The sequence below is a fragment of the Ambystoma mexicanum genome, chromosome 5q, assembly GCF_040938575.1.
Source record: "Ambystoma mexicanum isolate Mex_15411 chromosome 5q, UKY_AmexF1_1, whole genome shotgun sequence".
In the NCBI taxonomy this organism is placed as follows: Eukaryota; Metazoa; Chordata; class Amphibia; order Caudata; family Ambystomatidae; genus Ambystoma; species Ambystoma mexicanum.
Window position 1 is genome coordinate 111,628,834 of NC_090933.1, and position 18,868 is coordinate 111,647,701.

The 18,868-nt window shown below is 50.1% G+C and overlaps 1 protein-coding gene across 2 annotated transcripts in view; it reads right to left on the reverse strand.

The window, feature by feature from the left end:
* HJURP (Holliday junction recognition protein) overlaps positions 1-18,868 on the reverse strand; it is a 967,877-nt gene that overhangs the window by 834,401 nt on the left and 114,608 nt on the right. For both annotated transcript variants that reach the window (XM_069620625.1, XM_069620626.1), the window contains exon 3: positions 11,834-11,877. In XM_069620625.1, the coding sequence (XP_069476726.1) occupies positions 11,834-11,877 (44 nt within the window). The remainder of the gene's footprint in view (positions 1-11,833; positions 11,878-18,868) is intronic.

Below are 18,868 nucleotides of genomic sequence, written 5' to 3' on the forward strand. Positions count from 1 at the left end.
GAGCAGGGGGCGACGGGGGACACGTCCCGTCGTCATCTGTACCTGTCGTAGCCGTATCCGTGCCTGTATCATCCCCGTGGGTAGTTGACCGGGGGGGAAGGCAGAGCAGGCCGCAGAGGTGGGAGAGGTGGCGTAGGATGCGCCCTCCTCTTCTTATGCGGTGGACTTTCCGAAGGTCCCGGCTCCGGTTCCCCCCGTCGGGTCTGGCTCAGGTACCTCTGTCTGGGGGAGGGGCAACCTTGTCCTTATCTCCGAGCATAAGGACTGAATCGCTGACAAAATGGCCAACGAAGTGTCCTGCGGCACCGGAAACGGCAGGCGCGAGGGCTCTTCCGGAACCTCGTCGGCGCCACAGTCGCTCTCGTCGTCGCCCTCGTCGGGATCCCTCCCAATGGGCTGGGATTCCTCCACGACTTCGATGAGCTCTTCTTCAGAGGTCGTGTCCATATCCACGATGGCCACCGCCCCCCTCTTTTTCCAACGGGGACTTCGTGGGGGTCTTCTTGATGGGCCTGAAAGACAACTCCCTCCGCGGTGGCAGGGAGACTCTGGATCCTGAGGTCGCCTCCACTGGCGTAGCCTCCACAGGCTGAGCCAGGGCCGCTCTGACATCCTCAATCGAGGTCTTAGCAGGGTGAATTAAGGCCATCGTCACCTTCTGCATGCCTGGGGCCTTCACCTTGGGGGGAGGGTCCGAGCCTCGCTCCCCCTCTGCCGGAATCTTTGAGATCGACCGGGGCCTCTCCAGAAGCTTCGCCGGGTTCTCAGACTTCCTCTTACCCGAGCCTGAGCGTTGGCTCGTGGTTGATGGCACCGGGGAGGATGCGCCCTGCCTGGCAGCCAAGGAGCCCGACCGTTCTGCGCTCCCGGTACCCGCGGACTCACGGTGCTTGGCCTTTTGTTGGGCCCCCGTCGCCAGGGTGCCCTCACAGGACTTAGAAGACCGCTCGGACTTCTTCTCGCCTGACGGGCTCTTCCCTGCCAGCCAGTTGGCGAGACGGAGGTGGCGATCCTTCATGGTCCGCTCTGACATGTTCCCACAAAACGCACAGTCCTTCTCTACGTGCGTCTTGTCCTCATGGAGACAGTAGAGGCATAATGAATGCTCGTCCTCCTTGAACACATTCTGAAGCTGGCATCCAGGGCAGGTCCTGAACAGCTTTCCGTGCGTCCAGCTTCCTTTTTCCTGGGCCATGTCCAGGGTAGGCCTCGGAACTTCTGGAATCCTCCAAAAGCGTAACTCGACAAAATCTTCACCCTTGAGGGGCGTAGAAAACTCCGAAACGAGTCCCCGTTGATCGGATGTAGAAACGGTGGAGCTTGAGGCTATTTAACCGAAAAATCTCCTGAAAAAGCGTGAAAACGCAGCAAAAGCTCGAGAGCTACAGCAAGTGTACTTCCAACACTTGAACGTGCGGTAAAAACCGAGGATGGCTGCCAGAGGCGGGGCTTAGGGAGAGGGCAGTCATTGGCTGGGGGCAGTATGACCCAGAGACCAGTGATTGGTTACTACTAAGAAAGACAGATCAGAAACGAAACCGATACTGATTTTTTCTATAAGGAACAAGTTACTTACCTGTAACTGTTGTTCTCCAGCATGGGTCTGGCATGGATTCACATGCTCATGAATATTCCCCGTCGTCAGGCTGGGAATCCTCGGTAAAGAAAAAAAAAAACAGTATCAGTTTCGTTTCTGATCTGTCTTTCGTAGTAATAGCCAATCACTGGTCTCTGCGTCATACTGACCACTGCCAATGACTGCCCTCTACCTAAGCACCGCCTCTGGCAGCCATCTTCAGATTTGGAAGCACGTGAAGTGACAGTATGACCAAGTGAAGAGCCGCAGAGGGGTAGGCGGGAGGGTTCGCATGTGAATCCATGCCAGACCCATGCTGGAAAACAACAGTTACAGGTAAGTAACTTGTTCCTTCTCCAGCATGGGGTCTGGCATGGATTCACATGCTCATGAATAAAGAATACATAGCAGTACACACATGCACAACCACGGGAGGTGGCAAAGGCTCAACATTAAGAATTACATCAAACTCAACATTAAGCATCTTACCTCCTCACCAGGCTCACCTCAGGCGAACAGGTTGCGCAGCACTGCTTGGCCGACCCTGGACTCCTCCCTGGAATCCCGATCGACGCAGTAGAATTTCGTGAAGGTGTGCGTCGACCTCCACGTAGCAGCCCTACTTATGTCCAGCAGGGGCACACCAGAAAGGAACGCCATGGTAGCTGCGATCGCTCTGGTGGAATGGGCTCTCAGACGGCCAGGCAGCGGTCGGTTTGCCAACCGATTACAGTAGATGATACAGCCTTCGAGAGAGCCTTCCCCTGATTGACAGGTCCAAAGTTCACAAAGAGTTGTGACGTCTTCCGAAAACACTTCGTGCGGTCCACGTAGAACTTCAGCGCTCTAGCCACATCCAGCGAGTGCAAAGTCCTCTCAGCCGGCGACGAAGGCGACGGGAAGAACACAGGCAACACCAAGGGTTCGTTGAGATGGAATTCCGACGGTACCTAGGGCATGAAGGAGGGGTGCGTCCTGAGCACTACCCTTGTGTCGTGAAAAGTCAAGTACGGGGCCTTGCAGGAAAGGGCCTGGATCTCTCCCACCCGTCGTGCGCAGGTGATAGCCACAAGAAACGCTGTTTTCCACGACAGAAACTTCAACGGGGCCGAGTGCAGAGGCTTGAACGGAGGTCCCATGAGCTTGGTCAGCACCACGTTGAGCTCCCACGGCGGGGCCGGAGCCTTCACCGGCGGGAACGATCTGAACAGTCCCTTCATGAACTCTTTCACCAGACGATGAGACAACAAGGACGTCCGCCCCGTGGTTCTGGTGTATCGGGAGATCGCAGCAAGATGAATCTTGATGGACGCGTGTGCCAGACCAGCTTTGGCCAGCGTCAGCAGGTACGGCAGTACCTGGGGAGCCGTAATCCGTAGAGGGTTAATCTTCTGTGCGTGGCACCAGACAGAGAACCTCTTCCATTTGTGTCCGTAGCATTTAAGAGTCGAGGACGCCCTGGCCTTTGCAAGAACCTCTCTGCAGTCGGCCGGTATGTCGTATCCCCCAAACTCTAGCGCTGCAGGAGCCAGGCCTGCAAGTTCAGCGATTTCGGGTCGTGGTGGAGGATGGCGCCTCCTTCCCTGGAGAGTAGATCCGCGTCCACCGCCAGCTTGATTGGCGGGGACGCTGACAAATCAGAAAGGTCCGGGAACCTTATCTGCCTCGGCCACGCAGGTGCGACGAGGATCATCCTGCACCGTGACCTCTTGAGCTGGTTGACGAGCCGGATTAGCAGTGGCAAAGGAGGGAACGCGTAGAGGAACAGGCCCTCCCAGGGGAACGAGAAAGCATCGCCCATGCTCCTCGCCTGGGGAAACCTGCTGGCGAACCTCCGGCACTTGGAGTTCGTCGCCGTCGCGAACAGGTCGATCTGGGGTGTGCCCCACCGTCGGAAGAGGCGATCCACTAGATCCTGCCGTAGTTCCCACTCGTGGCACGAGCGCAGCTCCCTGCCGAGTGAGTCGGCGATGGTGTTTTTTATCCCTGCCAGATGAAACGGCACCAGAAACATCCTTTGGGCGACGGCCCAATGCCACAGGTCCTGCGCCTCCTTGGACAGTGCTGGAGACCTGGTTCCGCCCCGTTTCCTGATGTAAAACATGGTGGTGGTGTTGTCGGTGAAGAACCTCACCACCTTGCCCTTGAGGGACGGAAGGAAGGACCTGAGGGCCCAGAACACTGCACGGAGCTCCAGGACGTTGATATGGAGGGACTTCTCCGTCGGGAGCCAAAGGCCTCTCGCGTGCAGATTTTCGGTGTGCGCTCCCCACCCTTCCAGGGAGGCATCCGTGGTCACTGTCTCCTGGTGGTCTGGGGTCTGGAAGTCCATGCCCGCCGTCAGATGCGCGCGAGTGCCCCACCACCGGACCGCTCGGCGGAAACTCTCGTCGAGTGTGATCCTCTCCTCGAAGCCGCCCGCCGTTTGGATCCAGCGCGCGTCCAGGAACTCCTGCAACGGGCGCATCCGGAGCCTGCACATGGGAATGAGGTAGATGCAAGAAGACATCATTCCGAGGGGGGACTTGATGGACCTCACCTTGGCCGCGTCGGAAACCAACATCCGCTGTACCTTGCCCAGGATGGACCTGGTCCTTTCCTCCGACGGGGAGGCCAGAAGGGACACTGTCGAGCTTCGCTCCCAGAAACAGTGCGTTTTGCGCGGGTACCAGGTGGGACTTGGCGTAGTTCACGGAGAATCCCAGGTCCGTGAGAAGGTGGACGGTCCTTGCCGTGTGCTCCACGGCGAGCTCCCTCGTCTTGGCTCGGATGAGCCAGTCGTCCAGGTAGGGGTAGACGTGGATCCCCTCGCGGCGCAGCTGCGCCGCCACCGGTGCAAGGCACTTGGTGAATACCCTGGGTGCCGACCGTAGTCCGAAGGGGAGGGCTTTGAACTGGTAGTGACGCCCTTGGACCACAAACCTGAGGAATTTTCGGTTCCCCTTTAGGATGGGAATATGGAAGTAGGCATCCTCCAATTCCAACGACGACAGGAAGTCTCCCTCCTCCAGCTGACCCAGGACGTGCTGGAGGGTGACCATCCAGAACTTCTGCGCCTTGATGAACTTGTTCAGACGTCGCAGGTCTAGGATGGGGCGCCATCCTCCCGTCTTCTTCTTCACGAGGAAGTATCTCGAGTAAACTCCGGAGCCCCGAAGCCTCTTTGGGACGAGTTCGATGGCGCCCTTCCTGAGCATCGCCCTTACCTCCAGGAGAAGCTGAGGGACGTGAAGCTCTTTCCTGGCCACGGGGGGGACGCGCGGGCACCTTCTTTGAAACTCGAGCGCGTGGCCCCGGGCTAAGGCGTCCAGCACCCAACGGTCGGTGGAGATGGACTCCCACACGCTGACGAAGCTCGCCAGCCAGCCTCCCACCGGGGTGCTTCGGTGGGGGCCCGACCCCACGGCCGGTTCAATCCTGTTTCGACGAGGCTTTGCCGCCTTGACCTCCTTGGCGACGACGGCGGGGTCCGCCAGACTTGCCTCGTCCTCTGTAGGCCTCCTGAGACGACGAGCGGGCCGCTTGACGGTAGGTGGAGAAACCGCCGCCGGAACCTTTGGAGGCGCCCTTGCCTCCGCTGCTCCGAAAGGGCATCCGTCGTTGCTGCAGAACCCCAAGGGCCCGGGCCGTCTCAGTGTCCGCTTTAATGGCCTGAAGGGAATCGTCCACTGTTTTCCCAAACAGGTTGTTCCCATCGAACGGCATGTCCAGGACTCTGGTCTGTACGTCTTAACGGAAGTCCGTAGCCTTGAGCCATCCACGCCGCCTAAGGCACACGCCGTTGCCCAACTGGCGAAACCCAGTGTCGGCGATGTCCGTCGCAATAGTGATGGCGTGGTCCGACGCCACCTCACCTTCCTGTAGGATCTCCAGGGCATCCGCCCTCTTGTCGTCCGGTAGGAAGACCAGCAGGGGAGCCAGTTTGTACCATCGCTGCAGACGAGATGACCCTGCGTCCCATAGCGTCCAATTTCTTTCCCTCGCCGTCCGGTGGGGAAGTCGATGTGGAGGCCGCACCCCCCCCCCCGCTTTCTTCCTGGCCGCCGCGGAGACGACGGAGTCCGGGGTAGGCTGCGCCCGGAGGCACAGGGGGGCCGCATCCGGGACCCGGTACTTCTTCTCGTACCGGTCTCTTCTAGCTGGCGTCGTGGAAGGGTTCTTGAGGAGGGCGAGGCCCTCATCCCAAATGTCGTCGAGTAGAGGCACCGCGAGGACCGTCTTCCTCTTGGCCTCGCGCCGTTGATAAAGGAATCCTTCCTTTTTCTTCTCCTCAGGGCAGAGTTGGAAAAGCTCAGATGCCCTGGTGATCATGGAGTGGAACGATCCAATCTCGTCGGGCGGAGAAGCCCTGGTGGGAGGTGACGACGGTAGATCCTCGTCGTATACCTCGTCGTCCGTGCCCGTCGCTGCCGTATCAGTCCCCGTATCATCCCCTCGGGTGGACGGGGAGGAGGGCTGGACGGGGCGCGACGGCTGAAAAGGAGGTGGAGGGTGAATACTTCTTTTCTTGGGCGGGGGAACACCAGAAGGTCCCGGTTCAGGATCCCCCGACGGGAGAGGTTCCTCCGTCGGCAACGGTAGTCTCGTCCTTATCTCTGAGCATAAGGACTGTATAGCCAACAAAATGGCCGCCGAGTTGTCTTGCGGTGCTGGCAGAGGGGAATCCGACGGGCGATCAGTGGCCCCTCGACGATGTCGTCGTCACCTGCGTCGGGATCCATCCCTACGGGCCGGTTTTCTTTCACGCCAAGGCCCTGGCTTAAGACCTCGATCAGCTCTTCCTCCGAGGTTGAAGCCGAATCTACGACGACGCCCTGCCCCCCCTTTTTCTTCCCCGCCGGGGATTTCACGGGGGTCCTATCGATGGGTACAAAAGAGGACTCCCTCCGAGGTGGCAGGGAGACTCTGAGCCCCGAGGTCGCCACCACTGGTGTAGCCTCCACAGGCTGAGCCAGGGCCGCCGTGACAGCTTCGATAGAGGGCTTGGCCGGATGGATTAAGGCCTTCACCACCTTAGGTGCGCTCACCGCCTTATCCTTGAGGGGGGGACACTGCCTCGCTCCCCCTCCGATGGGGCCTTCGAGCTCGACCGGGGCCTCTCCAGGAGCTTCGCCGGGTGCTCGCCCTTCCTCTTACCCGACCCAGAGCGTTGGCTCGTGGCTGAAGGTGCCGGGAAGGGTGCGCCCTGCCTGGCGCCCGTAGAGCCCGACCGTTCGGCGCTCCCGGTGCCAGCGGACTCGCGGTGCTTGGCCTTGTGTTGGACCCCCGTCGCCAGGGCGTCCTCAAAGGTCTTAGAAGACCGCTCGGATTTCTTCCTCTTCTTCTCGCCTGACGGGCTCTTGCCTTCCAGCCAGTTGGCGAGACGTTGATGGCGGTCCTTCATGGTCCGCTCCGACATATTGCCGCAAAACGCACAGTCCTTCTCCACGTGCGTCTTGTCCTCATGTAAGCAGTAGAGACAAAAGGAGTGTTCGTCCTCCTTAAAGACGTTCTGCAGCTGGCATCCAGGGCAGACCCTGAACAGCTTTCCGAGCGTCGAGCTTCCCTTCTCCTGGGCCATGTCCGGGCCTGAGAAGCTTCTGGAGTCCTCCAAAAGCGTAGCTCGACGAATTCTTCACCCTTGAGGGGCGCAGACGAATCCGACACGGGTCCCCGTTGATCGGATGGAGAGTCGGTGGAGCTTGAGGCTCTTTTGACCGAACAAAACGAAGTTTTTGAGAAAAAACGTGAAAAAAAAGCACTAACGCTCGAGAGCAATAGCACGAGGATCCCAACACATGAACGTGCGGTAAAAATCTGAAGATGGCTGCCAGAGGCGGTGCTTAGGTAGAGGGCAGTCATTGGCTGTGGTCAGTATGACGCAGAGACCAGTGATTGGTTATTACTACGAAAGACAGATCAGAAACGAAACTGATACTGTTTTTTTTTCTTTACAGAGGATTCCCAGCCTGACGACGGGGAATATTCATGAGTATGTGAATCCATGCCAGACCCCATGCTGGAGAACGAGGATTCCCGGCCTGACGACGGGAAATATTCCTGAGCATGTGAATCCATGCCAGACCCCATGCTGGAGAAAACCTATTTCCAATTCCTTACGCTAAATTCAAGGATGTGGGGGTTGAGTTTCAAAAAAAGAAAGAAGCCTTTTCATATGATAAGTCAGGAGGTGGTAGCCTGGGTCTCCCTTCCCCATATTTTGAGCACGGGCTAAGGTGGATTTGGTGGAGCACAATACAGTATCAGGCTTCTCTAACGCGAGACAACAGTTCCAATGGCAGTTCTCAGGACCATTAACGGCCAAGTCTCGTTTCCTTAGAAAGTCTCTTGCCTTCGGGCCGGACGTGTTCAGATTAACAAAAGTTCCTTTAACAAATGATAGTTTGTTCCCAATATTCGCTGGGTGATGGATTCATCCCAGGGTCCCCCTCTTCTGGGCTGACCCTTCTCAATTGTATCCACAAAATCTTAATGTCTTTTTAAACCATTCCAAAACGTGTGTGCGTGTGCGTGCGCGTGCGTTGTTTTCCCCATCAATTGCCTGATCCTGGTAATGGATCTGTCAGGTAAACGGCTCTAGTGTTACTCCCTTGTTTTGTGCGAAAGTGTGAGAGGCAGTGGTTTGGAATGTCCTACGTGAGAAGATGGGGAAAAGGGGATAAAAAGGTAGGGGGATACCACATCTCACCCGTCAGTGTCCTCCCACTCCCCGAGGACCACCCCCCCCCCCCCCCCCCAAGATGATCCTCCCACACTGGTCCACCCCCAGGAACTGGATCCAATCGCAATGGCTGTGTCCTGGCAACATGGATGACAGATCCCAGGGGACTAGCTAGGGAGACACCTTCAGGTTTCTCAAATAGCACAGATGAATGACAATTCTTAAAAAAATTCACTTGAGCGTCAAATTAGAGGTTGCTGTAAAATATCCATACCAAACTGCATACTATCTGGATGGGAGTGGCAAGTTTGCAAAATGGAACAAGCCAAACAAAGGATAGTAATGATGGATCAGTTTGGACCAAAGAGCAACGTTTACACTTTTTCCACGCTTTAGGTATAACCAGTTCTACTGCATCCAATGCTGCACTAGCATCAGACAATTTGGAATCCGATGTCAAATTCTTTGTCCTGTTTAAGGTGAAGGAGGGTCTACATGCACATGTGGGGGAAATAAAGTGTGCTTTATTGTGTGTAGCCACGTAGACCTTAAACGTACAGGACAGCAGGCTGATAATGGAACTGCATTGGTGAAATTTGAAGAACCGGAGAGTTATCACCAGTTTGACTTGAGTATGGTTTTAGAGAAAAGGATGCAAGCCCTTTTACAATCAAACAGTTATTTGTGATCAATGGAATAACATGCTGCTGAAAGGGCAATACATAGGAGGGATCGGATTTTGTTACAGAATGTAAGAGTAGCTAATGTGGCCAATCTGGTGGTCATTCAATTGGTCGCTTGATTCCACAAATGTAGATAGTTGCATGGTAACCACGGTTTCCAGAGCCTTGCAAAACAAGAGTTGGGATCCAACATAAGGAACAGTGATCTGGGCAGGAATTAAAGGGAAAATAAGCCAGCATTTTAGGGAAGGATCTAATCCATATAACATGGTTTATTTTTGCTCTGGGTGCCCGTTTCACTTCAGGATCTAGGCAAATGGCTGCAAAGATGTGGGCCAGTCTCAAAAGGACAGTGAGACTCCATGTCTGAACCATTTTCTCGCCCAGTGTCAGGGTCTACTGAGACCCCTTGTAGCCAATGGAACCAAAAGTATTCTGTGACGTATCTGTGGTTGTCGTTTCTTCACCCCTGGGGGGAGACCTTTCCCATGGTGCAAGGCGGTACATCCACAGTACAATAGTCCCCCGGGGGGGGGGGTGCACAGATGAAGATTACAAGATTACATGGGAGAGGAAGCCCCTTATGGGATTCGAGATGACCATCCCCCGAGAACTGCTTTGTTACACCATCCCTCTTTCCCAAAGCTAAACTCTCCGTCCCACTCTCCAAGCAGTGCCAATATTTTTTATTGTAAAGTCAGCCAATGTTAGACCTGACTAAGGCATCAGAGAACGCAATTTGCTTTCCATATAATTCCAAAGCAAGTACTGTGAAGAAGAGGACCAGGACTATGACGATCAATCCAGAGAACCGGAGTGAACGGTCTAGTCTGTCACCGCACTTGACTGGTCAAAGGCAATACAAAATGGCAGAGGGAAAGCAACATAGAGCGAGCTACCATAGAGGGGGAAAGCGGGGAGACACCAACCCGGCGAACAGGAGCGCAAATGTAGTCCAGGACAAAGGAACTACGCCGACCGCTTCCCAAGAAACCCTCTGGGAGTCCTAAAGTCTGGGGAGCTGCTAGCGACCAAAACCACAGCCCAAGGAGGAAGCAGCGGCCTGCGGAGCAACCACTGACAAGAGGGGAGCTGCTGGAGACCAACAGAGATGCTACAGATCTGGGAAGAACCGGGGAACAACTACAGAACCTGAGATAAGAGGGACTGTGAGTATGAGAGTAACGGGGAGAGAAAGAAAGAATTGTATGCTTTCCAGGAGAGTAAACCAAGCAGGCAAGATATTATTGAGAGTCTGGCACTGCATCTATATGAGAGGCGGAGAATAAGAAGGTCTGGGACCCTGAGAGAAAGACAGTCCAGAAAGAAATATATGCTTGGCAGTAGAGTAGGGACTCGCACCCAAATGAAGGTCTAAGAATAAGGTGAAGCTCATTCAAGAAGTAACGGGGTCTGGGACCCAAGGAGACAAAATAAATAGATTAACAGAGACTATCCATTTTAATATCCCGAGGTGTGAGTGAACCAGACATAAACCCTTTGTTAACAAAGAAGAGGCGTTCACAGGAAAGCTGAAAACATCTGTTGTGCATCTTTGGGAACGCTTGAAAAGTCCAGGAAAATGGAGGCAAGTCCCCTGGCTGAATGAATTCTGTGCTTTCCTTTTGTTATTTTTGCAAAGTAAAGGAAGCCACATAAGGAGGAAACCAGCTCCTAACGTGTCAAGTACAACAAGAAGGAATCCAGGGGAAAGAAGCCAATACCTGACATTGTGTAAAAGGAACTTTTGTTTTTTGACAACACGAAACATTGGGAACTTTCTGTTGGCAATAAATGTCATCATCACTTTAGTACTGAATATAGCCTCCTTGCACATTAGATTTAAATTAATAGTGTAGGTTCAGAAGCAAGTTTTTTTGGCATGACAGTGACTGACCATTTGATATCCTGGCATTTTCCTTTCTTTGAAGCAGGGAAACCCCCCTTAGCTTTAGGGACAGATGTTTTTCCATCCCTCTTACTGGTTAATAAAAGTGTATAACCAAAACGATGCACCTTTGTGTCCGAGCCTAAATTCTGCACCCTTACAATTCCTTAACTGGGCCTGATCTGCTCTACTGCTCAACCTGCAAAGTGATTTAGATGGGAAAGCATCGACAAAGAAGCAGCAAAGGGCAGATGAAAACAAGAGCTGTGTTTAAGCCCAACACCTGAAGCAGACAGGTACACACAGCCGGTTTAGTCTTTCAGGTTCCCACTAAGAGCCATGCCAGCCATCCTAACCGTTCAACAGCACAATATAGTTTATAAAGGAATGGCTCCTCTCAAACACCTAAGTCTACACAAACACTTAGGTCCACTCCCCACCCCACCCTACCCTACCCTACCCTACCCGAGACTGGGTGATCTGGTCTGATCCCCCACTGTTTCCTCCCCTGGCAGTTTGTAGATTCATTGCTGACAAATTGTCCACATTCCCCCTGCCCCCAATAGCTCCCCACTCCATTATTTCTCTGCTCCCCTCGCCTTCTTCTCGCCCCTCTGCTTGTAAATCGTGCCATTGTTTCTCGATGCTAGGTCTGCGCTCAATAAATACCCTAATGATAATAATAATATATATCTATTTCTGACTTGTGCAGTCACTCACTAGCGCACAGGGGAGCATCAGTTCTTCAGAAGCAAATCGCGCTTTATGAACTTGAGCCCACTCCCAGGAGCAAGGTAAAAAGAGTACTGTGGCATACAGGAAAAAACGAATCCACAAGCACCAAACCTTAAATGGCTTCCCCTTTTTGATAAACACTTACAGAGGATCCTTTGTATTTATATTTGACAAATCAAATGTGAAAAACAAGTGAGAAGAAAAAAACGAAATTATTCAAGAAAATATGGTCCATGTCTGGCACGTGGCCAAGCAGTAATATTACAAAACATACCATCGCCAATACATACCTTTATTGGTGGCATAATTTCTTGTCCTTTCCATTTTCTTGGTCCTTTGAAAGCAGAATGGAAAAGGATGAAAAGATTAAATAGGTTCATGGAAGAAAACCGCAAATACACAATCCTATTCTAATTAATGTACATTATATGCAATAATCTACGTGAAAGATCAAAAACCTCGAGAACATTTTATACAAGACATTTTTTAAAAGGTTTAAAAAAAATTTAGTTCTAGGTTTTTGTTTTAACCTTTTGATGGTTGACATTTGCGTGCCCCTCGGGGCCCACTGCAATGACTTTCACACACACAAAAAAAAACTAGATGGGTATATAAACACCCTAAGAGTAGTCAAAAGATGAAGTCTCACTGTGGGCAAATTGGTGCATGTAAAGATAATGCAATCAATTTAAAACATGTTTGAGAGACTCAAATATGGACTATGAAAAACCCATTTTAATTGGGATCACAACGAGATGCTGCAATGAAAATAGGGCAGATGCAGCCAATCAACGCACCTAGAACTACTGTCCATGGCTCACGCTGCTTTAAAACCTCTGTGTTGTCAATTTGTGTGACAGGGTCAGTATGCAGACCTCTTGCAGCCTGGAGTGGGAGACCTACCAGGGTGGAAGGCAGGTCTGTCCTACACCAGGAAGGTGGCAGTTGTCAGAGCCCCAGTCACGTCACTGTCTCTTCTTACAGTGCCACCCCCCAAGGAATTTTTGAACAGCTTGAAGGGAAGGCCCCCTGGATGATTTTTGCTGAAAGAAAGGTCGATTCTTTGTACGTCCGGTTCCATTGAAGGGAAAGGATGAGTAACTATCACCAGAGAAACTGGATTATACTGCTGTTATTTCACTGAAAGAGAATACAGAGTTTAACCTACGGGGACAGACAAAGCTGGAATGTTAAACAATGTGGTAAAGTGTTATGATTTTCAGTCCTGAGGGACATGCGGGGGTGTTGGAAAAAACCAGCTTAGATGATCCTGCTGGTGCCAGAACCCCTCTGGACCGTTTTGTGAGAAACCAAGTGACAGGCATCCTTTGAGTGGGCCAGACACAGACAGACAGACAGACAGACAGACAGACAGACACACACACACTTTAGTGTAACAGGAAGTGGTAGACACCAAGCAAGATATTTTAACAGTGCTCTTCAAATTAAAGCATTAAGGGCGGATGTCTGTCTATTAATGAGCTGGAAGGCAGGATTGAAATGGGGGGAAGACTATGTGGCGCAAGAGAGAGAGACTCAAAAGTAACAGTTTGAAAACCTTTATTATGAAGCTTGGCTGGATTGGTGTAATGCCCAACTGGCCCTAGCTCTAATGGGGTTGTTCCCTCAAGTGATGCTTCCAAGGTCCGTCTATGACCGTGAGTCCAAAACCATAGTCTGCCTGTGTCAAAACCTATGCTTGCCCTCACTCTTAAAAACAAATGTGATGTTAGGTCTTCTTAAAGAAAAATGGTGGTTAAAAAAGAAATGCAAACCAAGGCTTATCGTCAGGTTTAGTTCTGCCAGTTTAAGAGTCCAATGCAAAAGAAGTGCCCTTGGGATCTTCCAGGTAGGACTCTTGCAGCAGGACAATACAGTTTACAATATCTCTGGGTCTCTTGGGGTTCCCTTCCCCCAAGCTCTGACCACTCTTGTTCCCAAAATGAAGAGTCACAATTCTTGTAAGCGCTCTCAGCAGCCCCCCCATAAACCGCCCCCTCCCCTCCAAGCTCAGCCCTCTCTGGCTCAAAATGATTCACATTTTCTTGCTTTATAATTCCTTTGGGTTCCGTAGGGTTCGCTTCCCCCAAGCTTAGGCCCCTTCTCGTCTTAAATTAAGATGCACAGTTCCTTTTAAGCCTCTCTGGGTTCCCTTCCCCAAGCCTCAGCCTTTTCTACCTACAACAATGTCTTTCACAGTGTCCTTTGGGCCTCTCAGGGTGCCCTTCCTCAAGCATAGGCCCCTCTTGTATCAATAAGTTCACTTACAAGTTCACAAACACAAAAACACCAAAGGTTCACCTGGTCAGGATGCACCTCTCATAGCACAGTTCCTTCTGGTGAGGTTGCAACAGCATTCCCCACACTTTGGAAGATTTTGCTCCACTTCACTCAGTGTAGCTCCCCATTTTCCCACCTATCAAGTGGCGCTGTGCACCTCCTTTGGTCAACACCAGGGCAGTACCAGAGACTTTTGAGAACCCAGGACTTTTGCTCCTCCCCACACGCGACCACCGATACCTGGCTCCTTTCCTTACTCTATCTTGCACACTTACCTTTTTCACCTTCTGCCTTTCTGTGCCGCTAGCACACTTTCTTTGTCTTGCTGTGCCTCTTGCACTCTTTGTGTACCTTGCCATGCCACTTGCACTCTTCCTCTCTGCTTGCTTCGTGCTGCCCGCAACTTTCTCACTTTTCATTCTTTCTTTTGGGTCGCTTGCGCCCTCTTTTCTTTCTGTTCTTCACAACCCAATGTTTCTGCTTACGTGCCACTCGTGCACCTTTTTCCTCTTGCTTTCCAATTATCAAGCCGCTTGCACCATCCGCTGCTACTGCTCCCACTCTAGTCACGTGCACGCTTCACAGTTTCTCTCTCTCCCTCTCCCTCTCATGAAACTCACCAAGTAGCGCAGCACTGGCAGGCAGTTTCCTCAGGATGTGTGTATGTGTGTGGTTCGAGGTAAGGGTCTTACTACCTGCTCCTCAGTAGCCCTGGGACCTGCAAGCGTCCCGGGGGAACGAACACTGGCCTGGACTCGGCCAACGGGTCACAGCTTCCCCCAATCCGGCTCCATAGAGACACTGCTCCCTCACCACCCTGCAACCCCTCTGACACACCGGGTCAGCATCTTGGCATCAAGTGCCTGACGCTGCCGGACTCTATTAAGGGTAGAATGTAGGCGTTGCCATTCATCTTCCTCTTCACATTACTTTTCACACAAGTAATCTCTCCAACTCTCGGCTGCCTCTTCCTCGTCCCATTACAGGTTGGAAATGGGGAGGGGCAAGCAGGACAAAAAATGGAAACCGATTTATAGGCTCACTAATCATAGGGCGATTGAAAGATGAGAGAGGGGAAGCCCCTGGCCCAGTTTTTATACAACTGGGGGGGATTCCTCTTTTGTTAGGTTACTCTCTACCCCTGGTGCCCTGCCATAAAGTACTTGGTCTTGACAACACGCCCTGTGGTCTGAAATGGGGGGGAAGGTAAATAGGTGTGGAGATCAAAGGCATGCTTTTGTCTCATCTCACCCTCTTCCTGCTTGTGTTCTGGTACGATATTTCCACTTCCCTCTTGGATCAGGGACAGTGGGACCTGCATATCCCATTAAGTCTTCAGGGACTTCTTCCTCCTCACCCATCGTACCGTTGAGGTACCACGTCTCACCTGGGATTTTCCCATAGGCATAACCCCGGAATCCCCTACACAGGTGGTCCTCACTCGTCCACCACCAAGGTCGGGATCCAAGCACGGTGGCCCTATGCCAGGCCACCTGAGAGGGGGAAAATGTGAGGACGCCCTCTTGGTTCTCACAACTATCTAGAGGCTCTTGTAGCAAACTATCTACTGACAGAGTTCAAACATGATTCTAGAATAAAAAGGAGTTGGAAACAAAGGCTGCTGAACTAGAACTTTAGGTGGACCAAAATAAAAATAAAGTTTTTTTTTTTTTTAAACACAAGAATCCCTATGTAACCTGCGAATACTGGGAGTCCCGGAGAAGGAAGACTAATCCTTGACACAAGTGGAATTGCTGGTTAAAGACATTGATGGATCCATATTTCAAGAGGAAGAAAGGTCACTGGATAGAGCTTTTAACCAGCTGAGTTGGCTCAGGCCCTCGTTCCATTGTAGCAAGATGTCATTACTACAAAGACAGATTGAATTCTGGCAAAGCGCAGGGCAAGAGAACACAGAATATAAAAGTCACAAAGTATGTAGCTTTACCGCAGCGGAAAGGGAAGATGCTTACAATGTGTCTCAGAAAAATAATACACATTGATAGGGTTTCCCAAATTTGCCTTGATTTTTTAAGTCGATGAGGGCAAATATTGCCTAAAACATTTCAAACACATTGCAGACACTACTACGGCAAGAGGCAAGGGGGTGTAAGGGAATGATGCAAACAATGGAGGACAAGTGGAGTCCCACGTGTTTCTCAACAGTGGAAGATCAGACATGCAGAAAAATCACAGGTACCAGTAAATTCCATACACAGAATGCCATGCCTGGCGGAAGCAAGAAAGCAGGCAAATGGTTTACATAATGTCCAAAGACCAGTATGTTTCTCATCTTGAGATGATTGAATAATTTAATGAAATATCAGGTTACTGATGGGATTAAAAATATAAAATTGGTTCAATGGGAATTATTCTAAAACTGTAAAAATCAATTAAGGGAGTGAATGAGACTCAAGTCCCATTCATATTTTCTTTAGTTTGGGACTCCTCTACATTACATAAATGGGGGTACCAATGATTTGCCATACAGCTGCAATGATAAGCAACAGAAGTGAAGCAAGCAAAGAAAGAGTTGGTGAGTAAATCACATGGATGGTAACATTTAATAGTTAGAAGAGGAGGCGATGGAAGATAAACATTTGGTTTGCCCCCCCCCTTTTGTTTTCTGTTTTGGTGGGTATTGCATTGCAATATAGCAAGAAAGGTTATTGGCCATTTGTGAATCTTGGAGCAAGACCCATGGAAGTGAAAGGAGAAGTTTAATTTATTGCAGGAAAAATAATTTCAAAATTATGAGTTTTATCAAGCTGTGATGCACATAACATAGATCTAATATCCTAAAAAAAAGAAGAGAAACAATCTGACGAGATAAAGTGGTAAAAAGATTATATACTTTGAAGATGGAAGATGATTTCGAAGAGTGACCAGTAGCCATCCTAAATACTAAAGGTCTGAACGCCCCTTAAAAAACGCTCTTTAGTAATTAGACAGTTCAACAACTCTCATCTGAAGAGAACCTTCTTGCAAGAGTGGGGAGGAAATATATAGGTGAGGGAGTAACTCAAGTCATTTGAGCATCGGTGTATCTGAAAAAAATCTGGGGTACGGTTCCTGCTCTCTAAATAATTTAACATCGAGCAGGTAACTACCAAGAGGAATTTTGAGGGCCGATTGCTTATGATGAAGGGTATGAGAAATCATATATTGGTAAGGGATATGTGCATGTGCAAAAGGGCTTATTGTGGTAGGAGAAGCTCTGAATTGGGTACCCAATCCAAATTAAGAAAAGTGTGGAACCACTGACATTACAGAAGACGATGGGCGAGTTGCATCAATTCAAAAGGCTGTTAAAAACACATATGGATTTGACGACGGCTGAAGATTGGTTCATCCCAGACAAACAGCATATACCTTTTTTCATTCACACACACTCCCTTTTCTAGTTTAGATTATATTCTAGTAGACAATACTCCTGCCGCACTTATAACAAGATACCCTGGCCGGATCAAAAATGGTAGTCCGTGCTTCGGATGTGTCCTTGCCGTCCACGGGAAAGAGTCATTGTCAATGCAATGATACTTTGTTGAAGAATTTAGTTTTTAAAGTGTTTTAATTAAATAAAGCAATACTTTATAGATAGTTAAGGGAAAGGAGTGCCGCCTGCGATTGTACAGGGCGCAGCCAAGGTGACATTCTGAGGACTATAAATGAGGGAAGGAGGTACAAGGAAACAGGAAAACACCAGAATGGAAAATTATCTACAGCTAAATTAAGGATATGAAGAAAAAAACAAAAAGGAAGCCTAGTGGTGTAGATCATGATTTGTTAGATTAAATTAATCAAATCAGATTAATTTATAAACAAAGCAATTAAATGATCAGGTTCAAAAGAAGCTATGCTTCCTTAATATGACAAGGGGATAAACCAAGTAGTCTGATGGCGAAGAGGCTTTGGAAGCAAAGACAGGAATGTATAGTAATCCAAATAAAAGAGGAACCAGGAGAGTTGCAAAGGGACAACATGAAGATTGCTGAATCTTGTTACTATGAAAACGTTTATTCAAAAGGAGGACCAAAGGTTTACGGGAGTAAGAAGGCAATATTTAGCCAACTGAAGTCTTCCAAAAGTACTCACAAAAGATCTAGAAGCCCCAATAACTGGAAAAGAAGTTAGAATGACCATAATAAGACTGAAAATAGGTAAGTTCCCAGGAAACAAAGGATTCTCGATTGTATTTTATAGACGATTTGTCAAGGGGTTAGCCCCAACATTAGTGAAACTTTACAATAGTGTTTGTTTGAAGGTGAGTGTTAGGCAGAAACCTGTGCAGTTCCCTTAGGGACCACTGCAAAAGATTTAGGACTACAGGTGTTGGCAGTAAACCCACTCGGTAGCAGTCTGTACCACCGAGATTTACCTGGTAGCTGTGGCTGAGCAGTCAGACTTCCCTCAAGAAGAGTTAGACAGTATGCAAAGTATACACAATAGGTACCCAGATACAATAATACAAGCAAACACTGACCAGAGTTTTGGTATCAAAGTATATAATTATTTATTTAAAAACACACGGTTTGAAACACTCCTGCACTCTTATTGTAAAATATTCTAAACACAGTTACTATTGCAATATATATACTCATTTTCCTTATCAGATAAGTCACAGTAAAACACCACTTATTTTCATACAGAGGTGAGCGCTTAACTAGATGGCACTCCAATAAGTTTGTGAGAAAAGGGAGGGAAAAAGACAGAATATGGAAAGGTACACCACTCTAAGATTCAGGAACACTGTTAGCAAGGCAGAAGAGCAAAAAGTCACTGGTGAGCCAAAGTCCAAAGGCTGGGCCCACTCTTAGAGAGAGCAGAGCACGAATGCGCCCAAGATCACACAGTTAGACTAGGCTTAGAAAGTCTTGCAGAGGGTTCAAAAAGAGTTTAGAGAGGCTTAGGAAAGTTTAGCCAGGGTGTCCCAGGCTAACCCAGGTTCGAAAGCCGGGGGCTAAATCTACCCCGTACAGTCGGTAGCAAGGGAAGCCAGGCGGGACACGGTACCTTAAGTGGGAAGGATCCTCCAGCGGTGGCAG